The sequence below is a fragment of the Aegilops tauschii genome, chromosome 5, assembly GCF_002575655.3.
Source record: "Aegilops tauschii subsp. strangulata cultivar AL8/78 chromosome 5, Aet v6.0, whole genome shotgun sequence".
Classification (NCBI taxonomy): domain Eukaryota; kingdom Viridiplantae; phylum Streptophyta; class Magnoliopsida; order Poales; family Poaceae; genus Aegilops; species Aegilops tauschii.
The window spans coordinates 314,178,316-314,199,972 of record NC_053039.3 but is presented as its reverse complement, the minus strand read 5'-3'; the positions used below and the strand labels follow the sequence as shown (position 1 = coordinate 314,199,972).

Sequence of the window (21,657 nt, the reverse complement as noted above, 5' to 3'; positions counted from 1 at the left end):
AAAATGACCAGATGGACAGATACTTATGCTGCTGCCATGTACTCCAAAGTTCACTCAGACAAGCATCGATGTTGACAAGAAGTGCCTATATTCATTCGAGTATCAACCGGCGTCAACCAGTTGTCAAACTCCCAAGTATTAGGAGACTGAACGCCAAAAATATTGCTTGGCGCATAGCCCCGAAGAACACAGTCCAGTCTTTGGTCCCAACTTGTGCCTTTTGGTTATCGGCAGATATGGTAGCGAACTGTATGGCATGGAGTCTAAAGATTCCAGACAAGTTGGTTGACATGTATATTCATCTGGCACTTAATCAGTCTGCACGCCAGGGATGCTCCATTTCAGTTGAACTGCACAAAAAATTTGGGTGGTTCATTTTCTCAACCGCCTCCTTTCTCGTCTGCAATGTAGAATTTTGGCGAGCTACAGGACCAAGATGAGCCAGTAAACTAGTTGGATGAAAGTAGTGGCCAAGTTGCTCAAACCTCGCTCGGCATGAGGCCACTATTTGAGGATAAACCTACAAGCAAAGTTCAGATTGTCTGTGCTGCCTCTTATGTACTCGAAAGTTTACTCGTACAAGAACTAATTTTAGCAAGAAGTAACTCCGACTGAACACCATTTACCAGTCTGTACCCTAGGTAACTAAAGTTCGTCCATGGATCATATTGGCTGTGATCTCAATCATTTGGATGCATAAACATACTGAACATGTGTATATCTGAATCTTTTTGTGAATTATGTATGAATATTGTCGTGTGATCTATCAATCATTTGGATGCATAGATATGCTGAGCTTGTGTATATATGAATCTTTTGAGTTGTTGATAGTGAATGTTGGCTATGAATATGAACGTGTCCTGTGAACCAGAGTTTGATACGAATGTTTACCTTTTCTGTTGTATTTGTGTGTGAACTTGTTAGTATGCCTACTGTGGGGTATGTGACGTGTGGGTGTCAACGGCACACCTTCTTCCCGAGAAGAATTGCACCTGCTTTGTTAGGATAGGAACGACACATCAGCTCTTTTTAATCTTTTAATTACTCTGTCTTCCCCTCTCCCCCGCTCAACCCCTGCCGTAATGTTTTCGGCCTCAAAACAAACATAGTATTGCGTTGTTTTGGGGGCTGGATGAAAAATCAAGTGCTGGTTTCTGTAGGTTGGCCCGCCCAGCAAATGGGCTGCTGGTCCACCACGACGGACTGGGAGGCTAAAAATACAATTTGTATGGTGCAGAGGCAAGTAAAAAAACGCTATCGAGAGCCATCCATTGAAGAAAAAAAATTCTCCTGATGTGCTTCTTCAGTCGTGCCGCCAGCCCCCTCTTTAATCCAGTTCGCACGGGGATCTGGTATCATTTTTTTCCAGAGGGCGAACAAGTATCAGCTAGGCCTAGGTTTTGTATTTTAACATGTGTAGCCCACGACATACGGAGACAGTGGTTTCAACTTATTTTTTGAGGTCCATACCGGCCTATGGGCTTTTTCTTAAAGATCGGCAGCCCAATGTATTTTTTAATAAAACAAAGGTCTTTGTTCTATTTATCTATATATAATGCTGTGTCCAATTTATGTTTTCAATTCTAACCACATTATATATATTTATATTATTACTATCATCGTATATTTTATAGAGACTTATATATACATTATAAAAACATCCCACGTGTTATTAACTTATAAGAGTAAATGTTTAACGGAAGTTGGCAAGGAAAATCCTGGTTGTTTTTGACTCACAGGACCAATTTAATAATAACGCGCTCATTTTTATGTTAAGCAATAACTCGCTAATTTGTTAATTATATATATATAAAATGTGCCTCTCTGGTTTATTCTTTGATATTAATTGCTCCTTCTAACATAACATTATATATATAACGAGCCCAGCTAATTCGTGTATTTCAAGGAAGTGCAAATGGGCTGGGATTTCTTAGAAAATATAAATGGGCCTAATTGACGCGAAATTATTTGTTCACCCAGCCTAGCAAATGGACTGTACATTCTAGAAAACATGGGTTAAATATATGCCACATTTTTGCAGGCTGACATGTGGGCCAATAGGTCGAAGCCTACGCAGGGCGTTGTCAACTTGGTCAACAAATGATTGTGACATCCACAGCCATTGGATTTATATCGAACGACCGGAATGCACCTTCAATCTCTTGTCTTCTTCCTCCAGCATCGCTGGGACCGCCTGGTCCGGCCTTTGGTGGCTAGCGGCTCTGCTTAGCACGCATCGCTGCGAAGCACTAGCCCACCACCGGCCAGGCTATCCCTCCACACCCTAGACACCTCCTGTTATTCTCCACAGACTGCAGCCCCACGCCGCAACAGAACTAGTTATAACCCTTCTCCTCCTCTCAATCTGCGACTCCACTGCCGCGTCTTCCCATCTCTGAGTCGTTCCCGTCCGGGGCCTCGCCATCGTCCACCGCCTCGTTGCGCTCGGTGCGGCATGGTCAACAAACGAGAGTCATCGGAAGAGGACTGTACGTGGAGAGCCTGACGGCCGGGACCCATGAGGTCCGTGGTCGCAGGCAAGGAAAGTTCCTCCTTGTTAAGCTAAAAAAATGTTTCCTCCACCTGACAGCTGGGACCCACCGGCTGTATCTTCGCACGGAAGGAAGTGCCTCCTTGTTTTGCGAAAAAAATTATTCATGCCGTTGAGAGCTGGGACCCGTTAGATTTGGTGGCTGACTTGTGGGCCTACTAAGCGGACGTGTACGCACGGATTTGTCAACTTAATCAACAAATGATTCTAGCAGCTGGACCGTTGGATGTTAATCCAACAGCCGTGCTCCTTCTTCAACCTCTGTTCTTGCTCCTGTCTCCCGTGGGCGGCACCGCGGCTGTGCTGCCGCGCACCCGAACCAGTCAAGTTTCCCACTCCTCTCCATCTCTGACTCCACTGCCCCGTCTTCCCCATCTCCGGGTCATTCCAGTCTGGGGCCTCGCCGTCGTCCACCGGCCTTGGTGCGCTCGGCATGGTGTGGTCAACATGGTCAACAACCGAGAGTCATCGGAAGATGACTGTACGTGAGAGGCTGACAGTGGGGACGCGCCACGCCCATGGACGCATGCATGCAACGGAACGCGCCGTGGTCAACGTGGTCAAGGAACGACTTCCATCAGAAGTATACTGTACGTGGAGAGGCTAACAGCTGGGTCCACGGCCGCAGCAAGGAAGTGCCTCCTTATTACGCGGAAAATAATGATTCCTCCACCTGATAGCAGGGACCCACTGGACGGGCCACCGTATTTTGTGAAAAAAAACGTTTCCCCCCTGACTGCTGGGACCCACCTGACGGGCCACCATATTTCACGAAAAAAACGTTCCCCCCGCTGTCAGCTCGGACCCACCGGAAGTGCCTCCTTATTAAGCAGAAAAAAATGAATACTCCCCCTGCTAGCTGGGACCCACCTTGGTGGGAGGCTGACTTGTGGGCCCACTAAGTTGACAGGGATGGAGGGTTTGTCAACTTAGTCAATATGAACGATTCTAGCTGCAGTGACCGTACGATGTCCATCCAACGGCCATCGTGCTTCTTCAACCCCTGGTCTTCTTGCTCCAGCCGCCCAAAGCAGCGCCGGTCGTGCCGCCTGCTCCTACCTCTCGTGGCCGGCTGTGATGCCGCGGAGGCCTCACCACCCCCTACTACTCCCGCCGCTGGCCAGGCCATCCCTCCACTCACCCACACCCCCTATTATTCTGCGGCGACGGCAGCCTCACACCGCAGCCGAACGAGTGAACCCTCATACTCCTCTACGTGTGGGCATCCACTCCGCGTCTTCCCCGGCTCCGCGTCGTCCCCTTCCTAGGCCTCACCGTCGTCCACCACCGTGGTGCTCTCGGCGTGGTGTGGTCAATGTGGTCAACGACTGACTTCCAATGGAAGAGTACTGTACGTGGAGAGGCTGACAGCTGGGTCCATGGCAGCCGCAAGGAAGTGCCTCCTTATTACGCGCAAAATAATTATTCCTCCACCTGACAGCAGGGACCCACCGGACGAGCCACCATACTTCACGAAAAAAACATTTCCCCCCTGACTGCTGGGACCCACTAGCTACACCTTCGCACGCAAGGACGTGCGTCTGGGCAAAAAATTGATTCGCCCCCCTGACTGCAGGGACCCACCAGCTACATCTTCGCACGCAAGGAAGTGCTTGACAGTCGGGACCCACCTGGTCGAAGCGTACGTAGTGTTGCCATTCTGGTCGCGAACATGTACGTACATACTAGTGGATGTAGAGGCGCGCACGTGTCGTAGTAGAGGTGCACAGGCTTCGTAGTAGAGGCGCGTACGTGTCGTAGTAGAGGCGCGCACGTAGCATGTACACGTACGTACAGCGGCCAGTGTGCAAGAAAGAAAATACGGCCACATATGTGTACATACGGGCGGGGTCTCGAACGCCTACTCGCGCATACGTACGGCCAGGGCTCGTGTACATGGCTGGGTCGGAACGGAGAAACAGCGTCGTCGTCGTGTTCATGGGGAGCCAACCGGCTGGGTCGGAACGGAATGCGTCGTCGTGTTCATCGGGAGGGCTTGGACGGAACAGGCGATGGAAACGAGGCCTGGCGTACCGCAGAACGGAGGAAACAGCCTTGTGTTCGACTGGCCACGTTCGAAACGGGATCCTGTTCATCGGGAGGGGTCTGGCGTACCGCAAAACGGAGGAAACGGACCTCCTACGGTCGAAACGGGGGTCTTGTTGATCGGGAGGGGTGTGGCGTACCGAAAAACAGACGAAACGGCCTTGTGTTGGAGCGCTACGGTCGAAACGGGGGTCCTGTTCATCGGGAGGGGTGTGGCATACCGCAAAACGGGACTCCACGGGATACTGTTCATCTCCACCGACGACCTCCTCCAGCCTCCAAGGGCTACCGTCGACCTCCTCCAGCCTCCACGGGCTCCTGTTCATCCAGCCTCCACCATGCGCTACTCCACCGGCTACTGTTCAACCACCCCTCCACGGGCACCCCTCCACCGTCTAATGTTCATCCAGCCCTCCACGGGGTCGTCCTGTTCATTCAGACCTCCACGGGGTCCTGTTCATCCAGCCCTAACCGGCTCGATCGATCGGGGTCCTGTTCATCTAGAGGCAACGCCACCGCTCACTGTTCATACAACCCCCCCCCCCGCACTGTTCATCCAGAGAGGCGGCATCGATCGGCTTCAGTTAGCAGCAGTAGCGAAGGAATCGCTCGATCGGGTTCAGTTAACAGCCATCGATTGATTGCTCGGGTTCAGTAATACGTAGCCTGCAGTGCAATCGCTCGGGTTCAGTTAGAGCCCAACGCCTCGCTCGGGTTCAGTTAGAGCCCAACGCCTCGCACACACACACGTACGTGTAAGAGAGAAACGCGCATTGCTCGGCCCCCGACCACCCACCGTAACCGGGAACTCCCCGAAATTTTCCTCGCCCTCGCTTCTACCACGGCTTTTTCCGTCATGGACGGCCCAAAGAATGTCATGCAGCTGCGTCTCCGGCCTGCCCAGGACGAAAAGCCCATTTTCTGTCATGATTTTTTGTCATAGAAGTAGGAGCCCACCACATCTATGATGATACCACGTTTTGTCACAATAGTCATAGAAGTGTCATAAGTATGACAGAAAAAAAATTCGTTCGGCCCAAAATGTCACGGATGTGTCTTTTTTTTGTAGTGATGGACTATCTCATACCAGCATGGTGCGTAAAAGAAAAGTGAAAACTAAATGCAAAAGACGCTCCAAGATCCGCACATATCACATGAACGAAATGAATCCGAAAACATACCGATACTTGTTGAAGAAAGAGGGGATGCCTTCCGGGGCATCCCCAAGCTTAGACGCTTGAGTCTCCTTGAATATTTACTTGGGGTGCCTTGGGAATCCCCAAGCTTGAGCTCTTGCCTCTCCTCCTTTTCCTCATATCGAGACCTCCTCGATCAAACACTTCATCCACACAAAACTTCAACAGAAAACTCAGTAAGATCCGTTAGTATAATAAAGCAAATCACTACTCTAAGTACTGTTGCAAACCAATTCATATTTTGTTTTTGCATTTTTTCTACTGAAATATAACTTTTCCATGGCTTAATCCACTAATAGAAATTGATAGTTTCATCAAAACAAGTAAACTATGCATCAAAAACAGAATTTGTCAAATACAGAACAGTCTGTAGCAATCTGAACATTCACCATACTTCTGGTACCCCAAAGATTCTACCAAAATTATAAAAAATAAAAAATTTGTATAGCAAGATAGTGCAAAAAGATTAAGAACCGTTTGACGTTCCAGTAAAAAATGTAAAATCGTGCACTACAGCCAAAGTTTATGTCCTACACCGCACAAACCAACAAGCATTGTAAACATCCTAAATGCAAACCTTGGCACATTATTTTTATAATACAATGGAATTGTACAAGTGGATAATTATTTTTGATGAAAATTTTCTGTAATTAAGATTCACAAAGTTTCCGTGAGCATGAACAAAGTTCAAGGAGCTCCCCCACTTCGACAATGCTTGTCTTTCTCACTTTCACTTTGTTTTTTGAAAAGTTTTGGGTTCCCCTCTTTTTTTAGACCATATAAAAGCACTCAACAGAAATAAATGACTCTCTAAAACTTCCAGGTTGTCTCCCTGGCAGCGCTTTCTTTAAAGCCATTAAGCTAGGCATATATTGCTCAAGTAATGGATCCACCCGGATCCCAAGGTATATCAAAGCCAATTTTAATTAAGAATGACTTGTAATTTAGTAGTGAGCACAAAGTAACATATATCATGCAACAACGAAGTCTAACTCTCTTCCTATCCATCGGCATGTCATAAAAGAACAATTCATGCACACCAAGTAAAGGCCAATGCATAGTATAAGCAGTTTCTTGCAATTTTATCGTGTGGGAAACATACAGAGGTGGAGATATAGTTCCTCTCTCATAATAATTGCAAGTAGGAGCATCAAGCACATGCATATTATATCTATCAAAATCATCATGTGTAGTAGTAAAACACAACCCATCAATATAATCCTTAATAAGGGCAAACTTCTCCGATATAGTGTAGTCGGGAGAATTCAAAAAGATAATAGGAATATCATGCGTGGATGCAATAGCAACAATTTCATGTTTAACATAAGGAACTATAGCAAGTTCATCTCCATAAGCATCATTCATATTGGCATCATGGCCACAAGCATAGCAAGCATCATAAAAAAGGGATATTTCAAGAGAATCAACGGGATCATAACAATCATCATAGCAATCATCCTTTGGTAAGCACGAAGGGAAATTAAACAATGTATGAGTTGAAGAGTTACTCTCATTAGATGGTGGGCGCGGGTGATCAATCTGCTCTTCCTCCTTTTGTTCTTCGCTCTCCTCATCATCTTTTTCATCCAATGAGCTCACAGTTTTGTCAATTTCTTCTTCCATAGATTCCTGCAAAATATTAGTCTCTTCTTGGACAGCAGAGACTTCCTCAATAAATGCATCAATATCGGAATTGAATTCATAATTCTCATAGCAATATTTAAGTATAGCAAAATTTTCAGGTCTGTAAACAGCATCATCAAGATTTTCACGCTCTTTAAACAAATATTCAATTTCATAAGCACCCATAAAAGCAACAAATTCTTCTATTTGTTCCACATCATAGTAATCATATATACCATGAGCATGAGAAGCTAAGGTTTTATTATCATTAAATTTGCATGAAAAGGGAAGGTGTGGAGCCTTCATCCTAGAGCAACAAGTATAATCATATCTCAAGCATAGTTGCCAAGCATACCAATGCAACATATAAATTTGATCCCATAATAGTTTCCCTTTTTGTGTCAAGCGATAATCCCTAAAGTATTCACGTTGATCCAACTTGTCTCCCATAACATAATTGAATGGGGTTTTCTCAGGATTATCAAAGTAGTACATAATATCTTTCACATAATGAGCATCGAGGGTTTTAGGAGGTTCCCCATCTCCATGAGTAGCAAGTACACCTATTTTTTTTGGTATTTCATGTTCCATATCCATAACTAAAGATAGAGAAAAACTTAGAACAGCAAATAAAAATTACTTAGTGATAAAGCAAACAAGCACACACGAGAATATTCACCCCACGCTATGACTCCCCGGCAACGGCGCCAGAAAAAGGTCTTGATAACCCACAAGTATAGGGGATCAATTGTAGCCTCTTTCGATAAGTAAGAGTGTCGAACCCAACGAGGAGCTAAAGGTAGAACAAATATTCCCTCAAGTTCTATCGACCACCGATACAACTCTACGCACGCTTGACGTTCACTTTACCTAGAACAAGTATGGAACTAGAGGTACTTTGCAGGTGTGATAGGATAGGTTTGCAAGATAATAAAGAGCACATAAATAAAAAGTAAGGGCTGTTTAGATGAAGACACAACTAAGTTAGTATAGCGAGTGTAGAAAAGTGGTGGTAGGAGTTGTGAAATTGCCCCTAAGCAATTGACTACTTTACTAGACCGATAGCAAGTTTTATGTGGGAGAGGCATAAGCTAACATACTTTCTCTTCTTCGATCATATGCACTTATGATTGGAACTCTAGCAAGCATCCGCAACTACTAAAGATCATTAAGGTAAAACCCAACCATAGCATTAAAGTATCAAGTCCTCTTTATTCCCATACGCCATGACCCACTTATCTGTGTTTGTGTTTCAGTCACTCACGCAACACAGACAATAAGCAAACCATGAATACATTGCAACATTCTACAGCAGGAGTCCCTCACGCTTGCGCGACATGGAGAGCACCATAGGACAGCAACATAACCACAAGCAAATTAAACCAATCATAGCAATTCACCAATTACCGATAGGACAAGGAAAATCTACTTAGACATCATAGGATGGCAACACATCATTGGATAATAATATGAAGCATAAAGCACCATGTTCAAGTAGAGGGTACAGCGGGTTGCGGGAGAGTGGACCTCTGAATATAGATGGGGGAAGGTGATGGAGATGTTGGTGAAGATGGCGGAGGTGTTGGTGTAGATCGTGGTGATGATGATGGCCCCCGACGGTGTTTCGGCGCGACCGGAAGCGAGGGGGAGAGAGCCCCCCTTCTTCTTCTTATTCGTTGACCTTCTACCTAGATGGGAGAAGGATTTCCCCTCTGGTCCATGGACTCCATGGTGTGAGAGGGGCGAGAGCCCCTCCAAGATTGGATCTGTCTCTCTGTCTCTCTCTGTTTCTTCGTTCTGGGATTCTGCCCTTTCACCGTTTCTTATATATCTGGAGATCCGTAACCCCGATTGGATTGAAACCTTCGCCATGATTTTTTCCCGAAAATTAGCTTTCTTGCGGCCAAAGAAGAGCAGCAACCACCTTACGGGGTGCCCACGAGGGCCAGGGGCGCGCCCACCCCCCTGGGGCGCACCCTCCTGCCTCGTGGCCCCCTCGGGCACCGTCTCGCATTGATTCTTCTTCCCAAATATCACAAATATTCCAAAAATATTCTCCATCCTTTTTCCCGTTTGGACTCCGTTTGATATGGGTTTTCTGCAAAACATAAAACATGCAACAGACAGGAACTGGCACTGGGCATTGGATCAATATGTTAGTCCCAAAAATAATATAAAAAGTTGCGAAAAGTATATGAAAGTTGTAGAATATTGGCATGGAACAATCAAAAATTATAGATATGACGGAGACGTATCAGTCGCCCTCATGAAGCTTGTTAGCACGCGCCTGGCAGCTGCAGCCGCGCTCTCTCCGGAGTGGGCCGCAGAAGCTGCCCTTGGGACGCGGGTCCACGTCCCCATCTTTCACCGGCGACGATTGAATAGTGAAATGATATTTGGGGAGCGAGATAGTGTGCTTGACACGCCGGCTGTGGACTGTAGCCGACGCACCTTCTCGCGTAAGCCATAGGCGTACTATACACCGACGGTGCTCTAGGATATTTTTTACTTCATCTCACACGGTTGGTGATAATAAACTGTGTGGGATCTACTTGATTTTTAATATTGATTTAATTACATAATGGGGTCACAGCTGTAAAGGATGGTGTTTGAATTGCTAGAACTTCTATTTGTAGTGAACATGCAACTATAGGTGTGTCGTCAATTTTTTTTTGAATTATTCATGGTTCCTTTGGACATTTTTATACAGTAACTTGGTTTTCTAGGCATTTGAGGTGCACAATTCAAAATTAAACCACATGCACTTGCTCCGGTGCACCAAAATAGGTTGTAAAACGATATATGTGTCCATGGGTTGACGCTTATGTCCCATTCAAGAAATGGGGATGAATTTCAAACACCACGGCACCGTGGCTCTCCGGCAAACGTTGAGGTGCTTGCTTTTGCAATTCTAGTAAATACAAAACTCGTCTAAAATTCATGAACCTTGGCATGCTATCATCGAACGGCATCAAGATGCTGGGGTAAAAAAATAGTCCCATTTGGGCCAGGTTATGGTATAAGCTTCTCGCAAACCAGAGCTTCTCTCACAACAAGCATGATGGTTTCGGTAGGGAACGTGCCACCTTGGAAACGATATCTGTTGCCTCTTCTTACTTTCAAAAATTTTCTCGTGTCAACATAGAACAACAAGAGTGCCGTGCAATTTTGTGGGATTTTTCGGGGTTCGCATGGACATTTTTATACATTAACTGAGTTTTCTATCATTCATGTCCATAATTCAAATTTGAACTAAATGCACATGCTCCAGTGCATATAAGCGGGTTGAAAAAACAAATGTGTGTTCTTTGTTGCAACCTTAGGTCCCATGCAAGAAATGGGAATGAATGTCAAACACCTTTGCCACCGTCGCTCGGCCGCTAACATTGAGATACATGGTTTTAAGATTCTAGTAAATCGAAAACTTGTCTGAAATTCACGAGACATGACATTCTATCATGGAACGGCAGCAACATGTAGTGGTAAAAATATTCTCCCATTTAAGGCAGGTTGGGGTATAAGCTTCTCACAAGCCAGAGCTTCTCACAACAAGCCTCATGGTTATGGTAGGGAACGTTTCACCTTTCTGGACAAAAAGATATCTATTGCCTCTACTTGATTTAAATTTTTGCTCTAGTGTCAACATAGAATAACTGGAGTATTGTGTTAAAATTTGAAATTTATCGGGGTTCGTTTGGACATTTTTATGCATTAATTGACCTTTCAATGCATTTATGTGCATAATTCAAATTTGAACTACATGCGCATGCTCTAATGCATATAAATTGGTTGAAAATTCAAATTTGTCTCCTTGGTTGCATGCTTAGGTCCCATGCAAGAAATGGGAATGAATGTCAAACACCCTGCCACCGTCACTCGGCCACAAACATTGAGATGCCTGATTTTTAAATTCTAGTAAATCCAAAACTCGTCTGTAATTCATGAAACATGGCATGCTATCATGGAGCGGCATCAACATGCCATCGTAAAATTTTTGTCCCATTTGGGGTAGGTTTGGGTATAAGCTTCTCACAAACCAGAGCTTCTCACAACAAGACTGATGGTTTCGGTTGGGAACGTTTCACCTTTCTGGAAGAAACGATAGCCGTTGCCTCTTCTTGATTTCAATTTTTTCTGTAGTGTCAACATAGAACAACATGAGTGTTGTGTTAAATTTTGGAATTCTTCGGTGTTCGTTAGCACATTCTTATGCATTAATTGAGTTTTCAATGCATTTATGTGCATAATTCAAATTTGAACTACATGCACATGCTCTAATGCATATAAATTGGTTGAAAATTCAAATATGTGTCCTTGGTTGCATGCTTACGTCCCATGCTAGAAATAGGAATGAATGCCAAACACCCTGCCATCGTCACTCGGCCGCAAACATTGAGATACCTAGTTTTAAATTCTAGTAAATCCAAAACTCATCTGAAATTCATGAAACCTGGCACGCTATCATGGAATGGCACCCGACATGCCGTGGTAAAGTTTTTGTCCCATTAGGGAAGGTTTGGGTATAAGCTTCTCACAACAAGCCTTATGGTTTCGGTAGGGAATTTCACCTTTCTGGACGAAACAATAACCGTTGCCTCTTCTTGATTTCAATTTTTCTCTAGTGTCAACATAGAACAACATGAGTGTTGTGTCAAATTTTGGAATTTTTTGGGGTTCGTTAGCACATTTCTTATGCATTAATTGAGTTCTCAATGGATTTATGTGCATAATTCAAATTTGAACTACATGAACATGCTCTAATGCATATAAATTTGTTGAAAATTCAAATCTATGTCCTTGGTTGCATGCTTAGGTCCCATGCAGGAAATGGGAATGAATGGCAAACACCCTGCCACCGTCACTCGGCCGCAAACATTGAGATACCTGGTTTTTAAATTCTAGTAAATCCAACTCATCTGAAATTCATGAAATCTGGCATGCTATCATGGAATGGCACCGACATGTCGTGGTAAATTTTCTGTCCCATTTGGGGCAGGTTTGGGTATAAGCTTCTCACAAACCAGAGCTTCTCACAACAAGCCTGATGGTTTCGGTAGGGAACATTTCACCTTTCTGGACAAAACGATAGGCGTTGCCTCTTCTTGATTTCAATTTTTCTCTAGTGTCAACATAGAACAACATGAGTTTTGTGTTAAATTTTGGAACTTTTCGGGGTTCGCTAGCACATTTCTTATGCATTAATTGAGTTTTCAATGCATTTATGTGCATAATTCAAATTTGAACTACATGCACATGCTCTAATGCATATAAATTGGTTGAAAATTCAAATCTGTGTCCTTGGTTGCATGCTTAGGTCCCATGCAAGAAATGGGAATGAATGTCAAACACCCTGCCACCATCACTCGGCCGCAAACATTGAGATACCTGGTTTTTAAATTCTAGTAAACCCGAAACTTGTCTGAAATTCATGAAACATGGCATGCTATCATGGAATGGCACCCGACATGCCGTGGTAATTTTTTGTCCCATTTGGGGCAGGTTTGGGTATAAGCTTCTCACAAACCAGAGCTTCTCACAACAAGCTTGATGGTTTCGGTAGGGAACGTGCCACCTTTGGGGACGAAACGATACCCGTTGCCTGTTATTGCTTTCAAAAAAATTATATTGTCAACATAAAACAACAGGAGTGTTGTGTTAATTTTGGAATTTTTCGGGGTTAGTTTGGACATTTTTTATATTAACTGGGTTTTCTAGGCATTTTATGTGCATAATGCAAATTTGAACTACATGCACATGCTTCAGTGCATATAAATTGGTTGAAAAATCAAATCTGTGTCCTTGGGTGCATGCTTTGGTCCCATGCAAGAAATGTGAATGAATTTCAAACACCAGGGCACTATTGACTGCCGGCAAAATGTTGAGATAATTTATTTTTAAATTCTAGTAAATCCAAAACTCGTGTGAAACTCATGAAACTTGGCATGTTATCATGGAATGGCGCCCGACATTTTGTGGTAATTTTCGTGTCCATTTTGAGAGAAGGCGCACTCGAATAAGACTCAACAAAGACATTTTGAAACAACTAGCTGCCACTCTAACATCGCAAACGTTTTAGATAGAACACCCGTATGTACACTGACAGCTTCCCCAGTAAGCCAAGGGAAAATGTGCCGAGCAGGTTTTGTGCAGCTCTTCATCGCAAAAGTTTGAGATAGAACACCTATATGCAAAGTGAGAGCTATGGTCTTCCGCGATAAGTCAAGGGAAAATTCGCTGCACGGGATTTGTGCATCTCTTCAACGCAAACGGTTCAGATTCAATAAGGTATGCAAAGCGAGACTTCAGTGCTAATCCAAGAGAAAATTTGGCAAGCAGGATTTCTACCTCCCTTCAATGCAAACAGTTTTTTCGGATGACCCATGTGCAACCACGTACAGACAATTTGGGAAGATATGCATCTGTCATATTGGGTATATTGCCATTTGTCAAACTGGAAAGATTGACATTTGTTAATCTAGTAACATTGCCATTTGTCAATCCTTGTAACACTATGATTTGTCAAAATATGTATCTAAAAATCACTAGCACTATCTAATTTTTGCAACTAAAATTCAGTAATTAAGCATAGATTTCATTCATAGATTAAGCAGTCGTGCTTAATTTATACAAATAGTTCAAACTTTTCCCCAATTGTTGCCAACCACGTACTGAAATAGCTAGTTCAACTATATATACTAGCTATTTTTAAGTATGTTGAATATTCAAAAAAATAAGTACGTTGTACAGTTCCACCACATCTATAGTCAGATGAACTGAATGAAATAGCCCCTAAATACTACTACTACGGAGGGGCTTTGTACTACTTCCGGCAGCCTCTCCTCTGCCGAGCATGCTCAGTAAGAGGAAGAGGAGGAGGAGCCTACCGACGAGCTGGACAACTGCAATACGGTGCCTTCCGCTGCTGCACCTTCAGCGACGCTCACCTCGAACACCCTCTGCCGCTCCAGACGACCCCTCTCGAAGCGGCCGGGCTGCTCGTAGATCTCCTGATTCCTCTCCTCTGCGTCGGCATGTGCCGTGGCCATGGCGGCGGTAAGGCTCTTTGCGTACTCGACGAGGCGCTCCTCCTCCTCCCGCAGGAACTCGATGTAGCGCGCAAGGTCGCTGCCGCACGTGCGGGCCTCCACCTCTGCCTCCCTCCTGCGGGCGGTGGTGGCAGAGCGGGTGATGATCCTGGTGGTCGACGGTGGGCTGGCGGCCACGGCGGATGATGATAGGGTGGCAGCCATGACCACCACCTCCCGCCTTCGGGCCGCTGTGGCGGAGCGGGTGATGGCCACGGTGGCCAGCAGTGGGGTGGTGGCCATGACAGCCACCTCCCGCCTTCGGGCCGCGATGGCGAAGCGGGCGATGGCCCTGGCTTTCGATGGAGCTATGGCGGCAACGGCGGCCAGCAACAGCTGACGACGGGCACCGGCAGCCGAGCGTGTGGTGCGTGTTCCACACACTCCCAACTGGGACGCCGCGCGCACTACACTACACCAGGGACTGCGCCGCCGCCGCAGTGTAGCCTCCCAGTTGGACTTGTACTCTGATGATGGCAGAGAGGCTGAGAAACGACGACGGTCTGGTGCCATTGCGAATTTTGGGAGAAGCAGATGAGATAAGCTACAGGGAGGGAGGGGAAAATGCGACGCGGGACTCGCCGACCGTGAGGGTTTATATAGTAGGCATATAAGCATTGGAATTTCGGGGGATTTCACCGAGTCGGGCAGGAAGCTTGCGTGGGAACCTGTGTGGTTGCGCAGGAACAGGCTCAGCACCATTTGGCCAAAAGAACGCCCCCCGCGTTGCTCAAGCTTGCGCTCGAACCGTCTGCGGCAGCGGGGTGACAAGATGTGCGAGAGAAGGACGAAAGGACACATACACATACGTTTAATAAAAAAACGTTTGCGATTTAATTAACTACTATATGCCCGTCCTGGTTTATAAGTAGGATTTAATTAATAAAATAGAATGCATGTTGCCAAAGATTATATCGTCGGATTCGTATTTGAACATAGTTTCCAGTTATATAATTTTTGTAACATGCATTAAAATTTTGTTGGTTAAATTTGAGGTTTTATACCAGCAAGCAATTGCCCACAACACACACGGCACCGGCCTCTGCTCGCGTCCCTCGGCAAGCTCTGCTCGCCCTTAGGCGCCGCAACGCGCTGTGCTCGCTGGTAGGCGCCGCGGCGCGCTCTGCTCGCGTCCGTCGGCGCGCTCGGGTTGTGGACTGCTTTTCCATGCGTGTTCAACAGCTATATGCATATATATGGTAGCTCACTGTTGAGGCAACCGTGGAGCGCTTTGCTCACATCCCTCCGCGCGTGCTCTGCCAGCGGTTGGGCCTGCGCACGATCACGTCGGGGGCCCATATGCATGCGGTTGCGCCGCACGCATTACCACAGATTGCAGTTACATGCGGCACGATGGAGTTACGCGCTACGAATTAGAACTGCCATCAGGGCGTGCCGATCAATATTCCAGGCCGTCGGGCCTCCGCTTTAATTCCCGCAGCCATTATAACCTTAGTCTCTTCAACCTTTCGACCGCACCCCACAACACAACAAGCACACCTGAGTCCAAGCCCCTTGGCAAGCCCCTTGTGAATGTAGATGGCTCCAGTACCAATCTTGTACCATCCTGAGCCAGCTCCGTACACATCGCCGCACCTGCTTCAGAACGTGTGGCGAAGACTCTACCCAGAGGGTGCTGATCCAGAGTATCGGGTGTATCGAGAGCATCTGGCCGGTGCATTGTATGAGTATTATGCTGAGGTCACTCTACACCACAGTTCCCCTTCCGGCACTTACACACGTTCTTCTAAGGGTGGTCTTGCTTCTACGCCATCTCAGGTGGTTTAGTTTGCTGCTTTCGAGGCTCTTGTAGACTTGCGCTACAACGAGGTTCGCATGCACACCCACCCAGGTTTCTTCTACTACCCATCTCTACACGAGAATGGGCGTATCCGCTTTCCTTTGATTAATCCAGCGTGCGATCGTTCCACTAGCCACCTTTCTTGCTATATCACTACTAGTTATCTCCTGAACTACGAGTTAGCTCGGGAGCTTTCACGCGCCCGGACAGCCCTCGCCGCTGCTCGTATGAGGAACCCTCTTCCCATTGTCATCTATACTTCTTCAGTTCCTCCAGTCTCTGTTCCACTGGTGACATCTCAGGGTGCCGTTAACCCTCTGACGGTGACCCCTCGCAGTGCCCCTGCTGCGTGGGCTTCCCTTGTCGCTACTCCTGCCGCTCCTATGCTTAGATCCCATCCCATGCCTGCCCCTGAGGGAGAGCCGTCGAGGCAGCGCTGTCGTGTCTCTCTTAACCCGGAGGTCTCTACTATCAGTTCAGGATCTGGGTCCGGCTCAGGAGAGGAGCCCGCAGCAGCGCAGTCCGAGCAGTAGACCGTTAGAGTATCGCTTCCGTCATGAGTATTATGTATGGGTGTAATCGCACGTGTCATGATGCTTAGTTTCATGTATGAGTGTAGTAGAACCGTTGTGATGTGTACTTTCATGTTAAGTCTATGTATAATTATGTTGAGACTTTTTATTCGCTTTGGTTTTCATTCGTTGTTTTCTTCTGGGATTTGTCATTGGCTTTCCTCCCATTTTGGGATTTTCTCATCATGGTTGCTATTATTGGGAAAAACAAATAATAGGATGACGCGGGGAGGCAGCAGCAGTCAAGCTTGTGAGGATGTCCCTGTCCGTCGCTCTGCAAGACAGGCAGGACATTCCCCTGAGCCATACCAGCCACCTCCGTCTCCACCGCCAAATCTGTCGTCCACTGACAAATCCTGCGAATGTTTGAAGAAAGAATGGGCAACGATCTGCTGGAAATATTGAAAAGTGTGCAAGTTATGGTTGGGCAGAATGGAAACCAGAATGGCCATCACTCCAAGCTGTCAGATTTTCAGCGAACCAAGCCTCCCAGCTTCAGCCAAGTTATTGATCCATTGGACGCCGACGACTGGCTAAGGACTATTCAGAGGAAATTGGAGATTGCTCACACTGAAGATGGAGACAAGGTTCCCTTCGCAACGCATTATCTTGAAGGAGCTGCCGCAATATGGTGGGATAATGCTAAGGCAATATGGCCCGCGGACGAGGAAATTACTTGGACAAAATTCAAGGACCATTTCTGCAAGTATCATATTCCCACCGGAATTATGAAAATCAAGCAGCGCGAATTCCTCTCCCTCACTCAAGGCAGCATGACAGTCAACGAGTATCTGAATAAATTCAACCACTTGGCCCGCTATTCTCTCCATGATGTGGCGACAGAAGAACGGAAGATCGACAGGTTTCTTGGAGGACTGAATCAGCATCTCAGGTGCACTCCCAGCATGTTTGATTTTCCGGACTTCCTGACTCTGGTGAACAAGGCCCTCATCGCAGAAAGGGAACACAAACTCCTCCACGACAACAAGCCAGCTGTTAACGACCACAAGCGCAAATTCGAGCCTAAGAAGGATATTCAACCAATGCAGAAGGCTCGTACTTGGCAACAGACTCAAGTTGAGTACAAACCCAACTGGCAGCAGAATGTCAACAAGACTACCACCCAAGTCAAGAATGTCATGACCAGCCCGGTGCGCGAAGATTGTCAATGCAACAATTCATGTTTCAGCTGTGGTCAAACCGGACACTATGCCAGACAGTGTCCCAAGAACAACAAAAAAGCAGCTCCATTCCATCCACAAGTCAACTACATGGAGTTGTATTCCGCCCCAGATGTGATCCAGGGGCAAATTCATCATATCTTCGCAGACGAAGCCCAAGAGGACCCGGAAGTCGTCACTGGTATGTTTCTTGTTAATGACATACCCCCGTAATTTTATTTGACTCTGGGGCTTCCCACTCTTTTATCTCGTGGAGTTTTGCTTCCCAAAACAATTTTCCTTGCTCGATTTTGGGAAAACACATGCTGGTGCGATCCCCGGGATCCCTACTTAGAAGCAATCTCGTCTGCCGTAACTTGGAAATTGATATCAAGGGCGTCAACTTTCCAACATCCTTGATAATCATCGACTCCAACAAATTGGATGTTATTCTGGGCATGAATTGGCTAACCCAATACCAAGTATGCATCAGCTGTGCGACTAGAGAAGTTACCCTGCAAAAAATATGGAAGGTCGCACCACAAGTTTTTATGCCCGCAAGCGCATACCCACGAAAGATATGGTTTTCGCAGCCATGGCAGAGGAGGTGGAATTAATTCCAATGGTCAGTGAGTATCCAGATGTATTTCCTGAAGAATTACAAGGCATGCCACCAGACAGAGAATTGGAGTTTGCAATTGACTTGGTGCCTGGAACCACCCCGATACACAAGAAATACTATCAGATGCCTTCATCAGAATTTGTGGAATTGAAGAAACTACTGGATGAGATGCTGTAGAAAGGATACATCCGTCCAAGCTCTTCACCATGGGGATCACCAGCGATCGTCGTGGACAAAAAGGATGGCAGTCTACGAATGTGCGTAGACTACCGACAGCTGAATGACGTCACCATCAAGAACAAGTATCCACCGCCAAGAATTGACGATCTGTTTGATCAACTCAGCGGGGCCAAAGTATTCTCCAAAATTGATTTGAGGACCGGATATCATCAGCTCAAAATAAAGAAGGAAGATATTCCTAAGACCGCGTTCATCACTCGGTATGGTCTTTATAAGTATACTGTTATGTCCTTCGGCCTCACCAACGCACCCGCATTCTTCGTGCATATGATGAACAAGGTGCTTATGGATTTCTTGGACAAATTTGTGGTGGTGTTCATTGACGACATACTCATTTACTCCAAGAGCAAAGATGAACACAAGGAGCATCTCCGAGCAGTTTTGCAAAGACTTCGCGACCATCAACTTTATGCCAAATTCAGCAAATGTGACTTTTGGCTCCAGCAAGTGGGATTTCTTGGGCATGTCCTCTCGGCAGAAGGAATCTCAGTGGATCCAAGCAAGGTGAAGGATGTACTTGATTGGTCCGCACCCACAATAGTCTCAGAAATCCGGAGTTTCCTTGGACTAGCCGGATATTATCGCTGTTTTATTAAAGGATTCGCCAAGATCGCCAAGCCAATGACTGAGCTCCTTAAGAAGGACAAGAAGTTTGAATGGACTGAGGACTGCGAATGGAGTTTCAATGTGTTAAAAATCAGGCTGACATCGGCACCAATATTAACTCTTCCAGACATCTACCGCAGTTTTGATGTCTACTGCGACGCATCCAGAAAAGGGCTTGGATGTGTACTCATGCAAGATGGGAAAGTTGTGTCTTATGCATCCCGACAACTGCGGCAACACGAAGGAAACTATCCTACTCATGATTTGGAATTGGCCGCAGTGGTGCACGCTTTGAAGATCTGGAGACACTATCTGATTGGAAAGAAGTGCCAGATATTTACCGACCACAAGAGTCTCAAGTACATATTCACTCAGCCCGATTTGAATCTTCGACAGCGAAGATGGCTCGAGTTGGTTAAGGACTATGACCTCGGAATAAATTACCACCCGGGCAAAGCTAATGTGGTGGCTGACGCCCTCAGCCACAAACCAGCCAACCTTAATAGTCTAATGGATTCCTTGCCCCCTAAGCTTTATGAAGAAATCACTCAGCTCAATTTGGTGATCACCGATGGCCGTCTTGACAACATATTGGAAGTTACCCCTACTCTTGAAGAAGAACTCCGTGGTACTTAGGCAGATGACAAACGATTGAACATATATGTCCAGAAGATGCACCAAGGGCATGCACCGGATTTCTCTAAGGGTCAACGAGGTTCGCTAAGGTTCCGAGGAAGACTTTGCGTACCCAATCAAGAAAGTCTGAAAAAGAAGATATTGGCAGAAGCACATGAAGCCCCATACTCAATTCACCCAGGTGGTACCAAGATGTATGAAGGCCTTCGTCAGGTATTCTGGTGGGATGGAATGAAGAAAGACATCGCATTATTTGTGGCTTGTTGCGTTATATGCAACAGGGTAAAGGCGGAACACCAAAAACCCGCCGGACTCCTCCAACCTCTATCAGTCTCCCAATGGAAATGGGACGATATCTGCATGGATTTCATCACCGGATTACCAAGATCTCATCAAGGAAAGGACGCAATATGGGTCATAGTGGACACCTTAACCAAGGTGGCACATTTCCTTCCTATCCGACCACATACCGTGCAAACCAACTCGCACAGCTGTATGTGTCAAGAATCGTTAGTCTGCATGGAGTACCTAAGACTATCACCTCCGACAGGGGATCTCTCTTCACCTCCGCATTTTGGTCCCGACTACATCAAGCCTTGGGGACCGCTCTGAAGTACAGCACGGCTTATCATCCTCAGACAGATGGACAGACTAAGCGAGTAAATCAAATACTCGAAGATATGCTCTAGGCATGTGCATTGGCCCAAGGAACCAAGTGGGAAGACTGTCTTCCCTACGCAGAGTTTTCCTACAACAACAGTTTCCAGACCAGCTCAAATATGTCACCTTATGAAGCTCTGTATGGCCGGAAATGCCGCACCCCATTGAACTGGTCTCAAACCGGGGACAGCCGTATTTTCGGGACTGATTTAATGCTCAAAGAGGAGAAGCAAGTCAAGGAAATCCGAGGTAGACTTTAGGTGGCCAAATCACGACAGAAAAGCTACTATGATGCCAAACACCGTCAGATCAACTTCGAACCCGGAGAACACGTATATCTCTGAGTCACCCCTATGAAAGGAATCAAAAGGTTTCAGACCCGCAGAAAATTGGCACCCAGATACATCAGCCCGTTTCCCGTCATGGCCAGAGTCGGAACAGTTGCATATCAGTTGGAATTGCCACCGGAACTGTCAGAAGTACACAATGTGTTTCATATCTAGTAGCTGAGAAGATGCATCTCGCCACCAGAGAAAAGGACTGATATGGCAGAGATAGAATTGGCTAAGGATTTGACTTATGAGGAAAAGCCAATCAGAATATTGGATCAGACAGAAAAGGTCACTCGCAGCAAAGAAATAAGGTTTTACAAGGTTCAGTGGGAGCATCGCACCGAAGAAGAAGCAACCTGGGAAAGAGAGGAATTTTTAAGGACTGCATACCCAGAACTGTTTTCCCAAGCAACCGAATCTTGAGGACGAGATTCATCCTAAGTGGGGGAGCTTTGCGACAGCCTGGATTTTGCCTTCTCTCTTGTTCCGGACTTGCCTTCTCTCTGTTTCCGGACTTGGTTTTTTGC

At 46.1% G+C, this 21,657-nt stretch overlaps 1 protein-coding gene across 1 annotated transcript; it reads left to right on the top strand.

The window, feature by feature from the left end:
- Positions 1–14,974: 14,974 nt before the first annotated feature.
- Positions 14,975–18,268, top strand: LOC109770133 (uncharacterized). The gene is made up of 2 exons (XM_020328852.1): positions 14,975–15,094; positions 17,351–18,268. The coding sequence occupies exons 1-2, from the start codon at positions 14,975–14,977 to the stop codon at positions 18,266–18,268; spliced, it is 1,038 nt and encodes a 345-aa protein (XP_020184441.1).
- Positions 18,269–21,657: the final 3,389 nt, after the last annotated feature.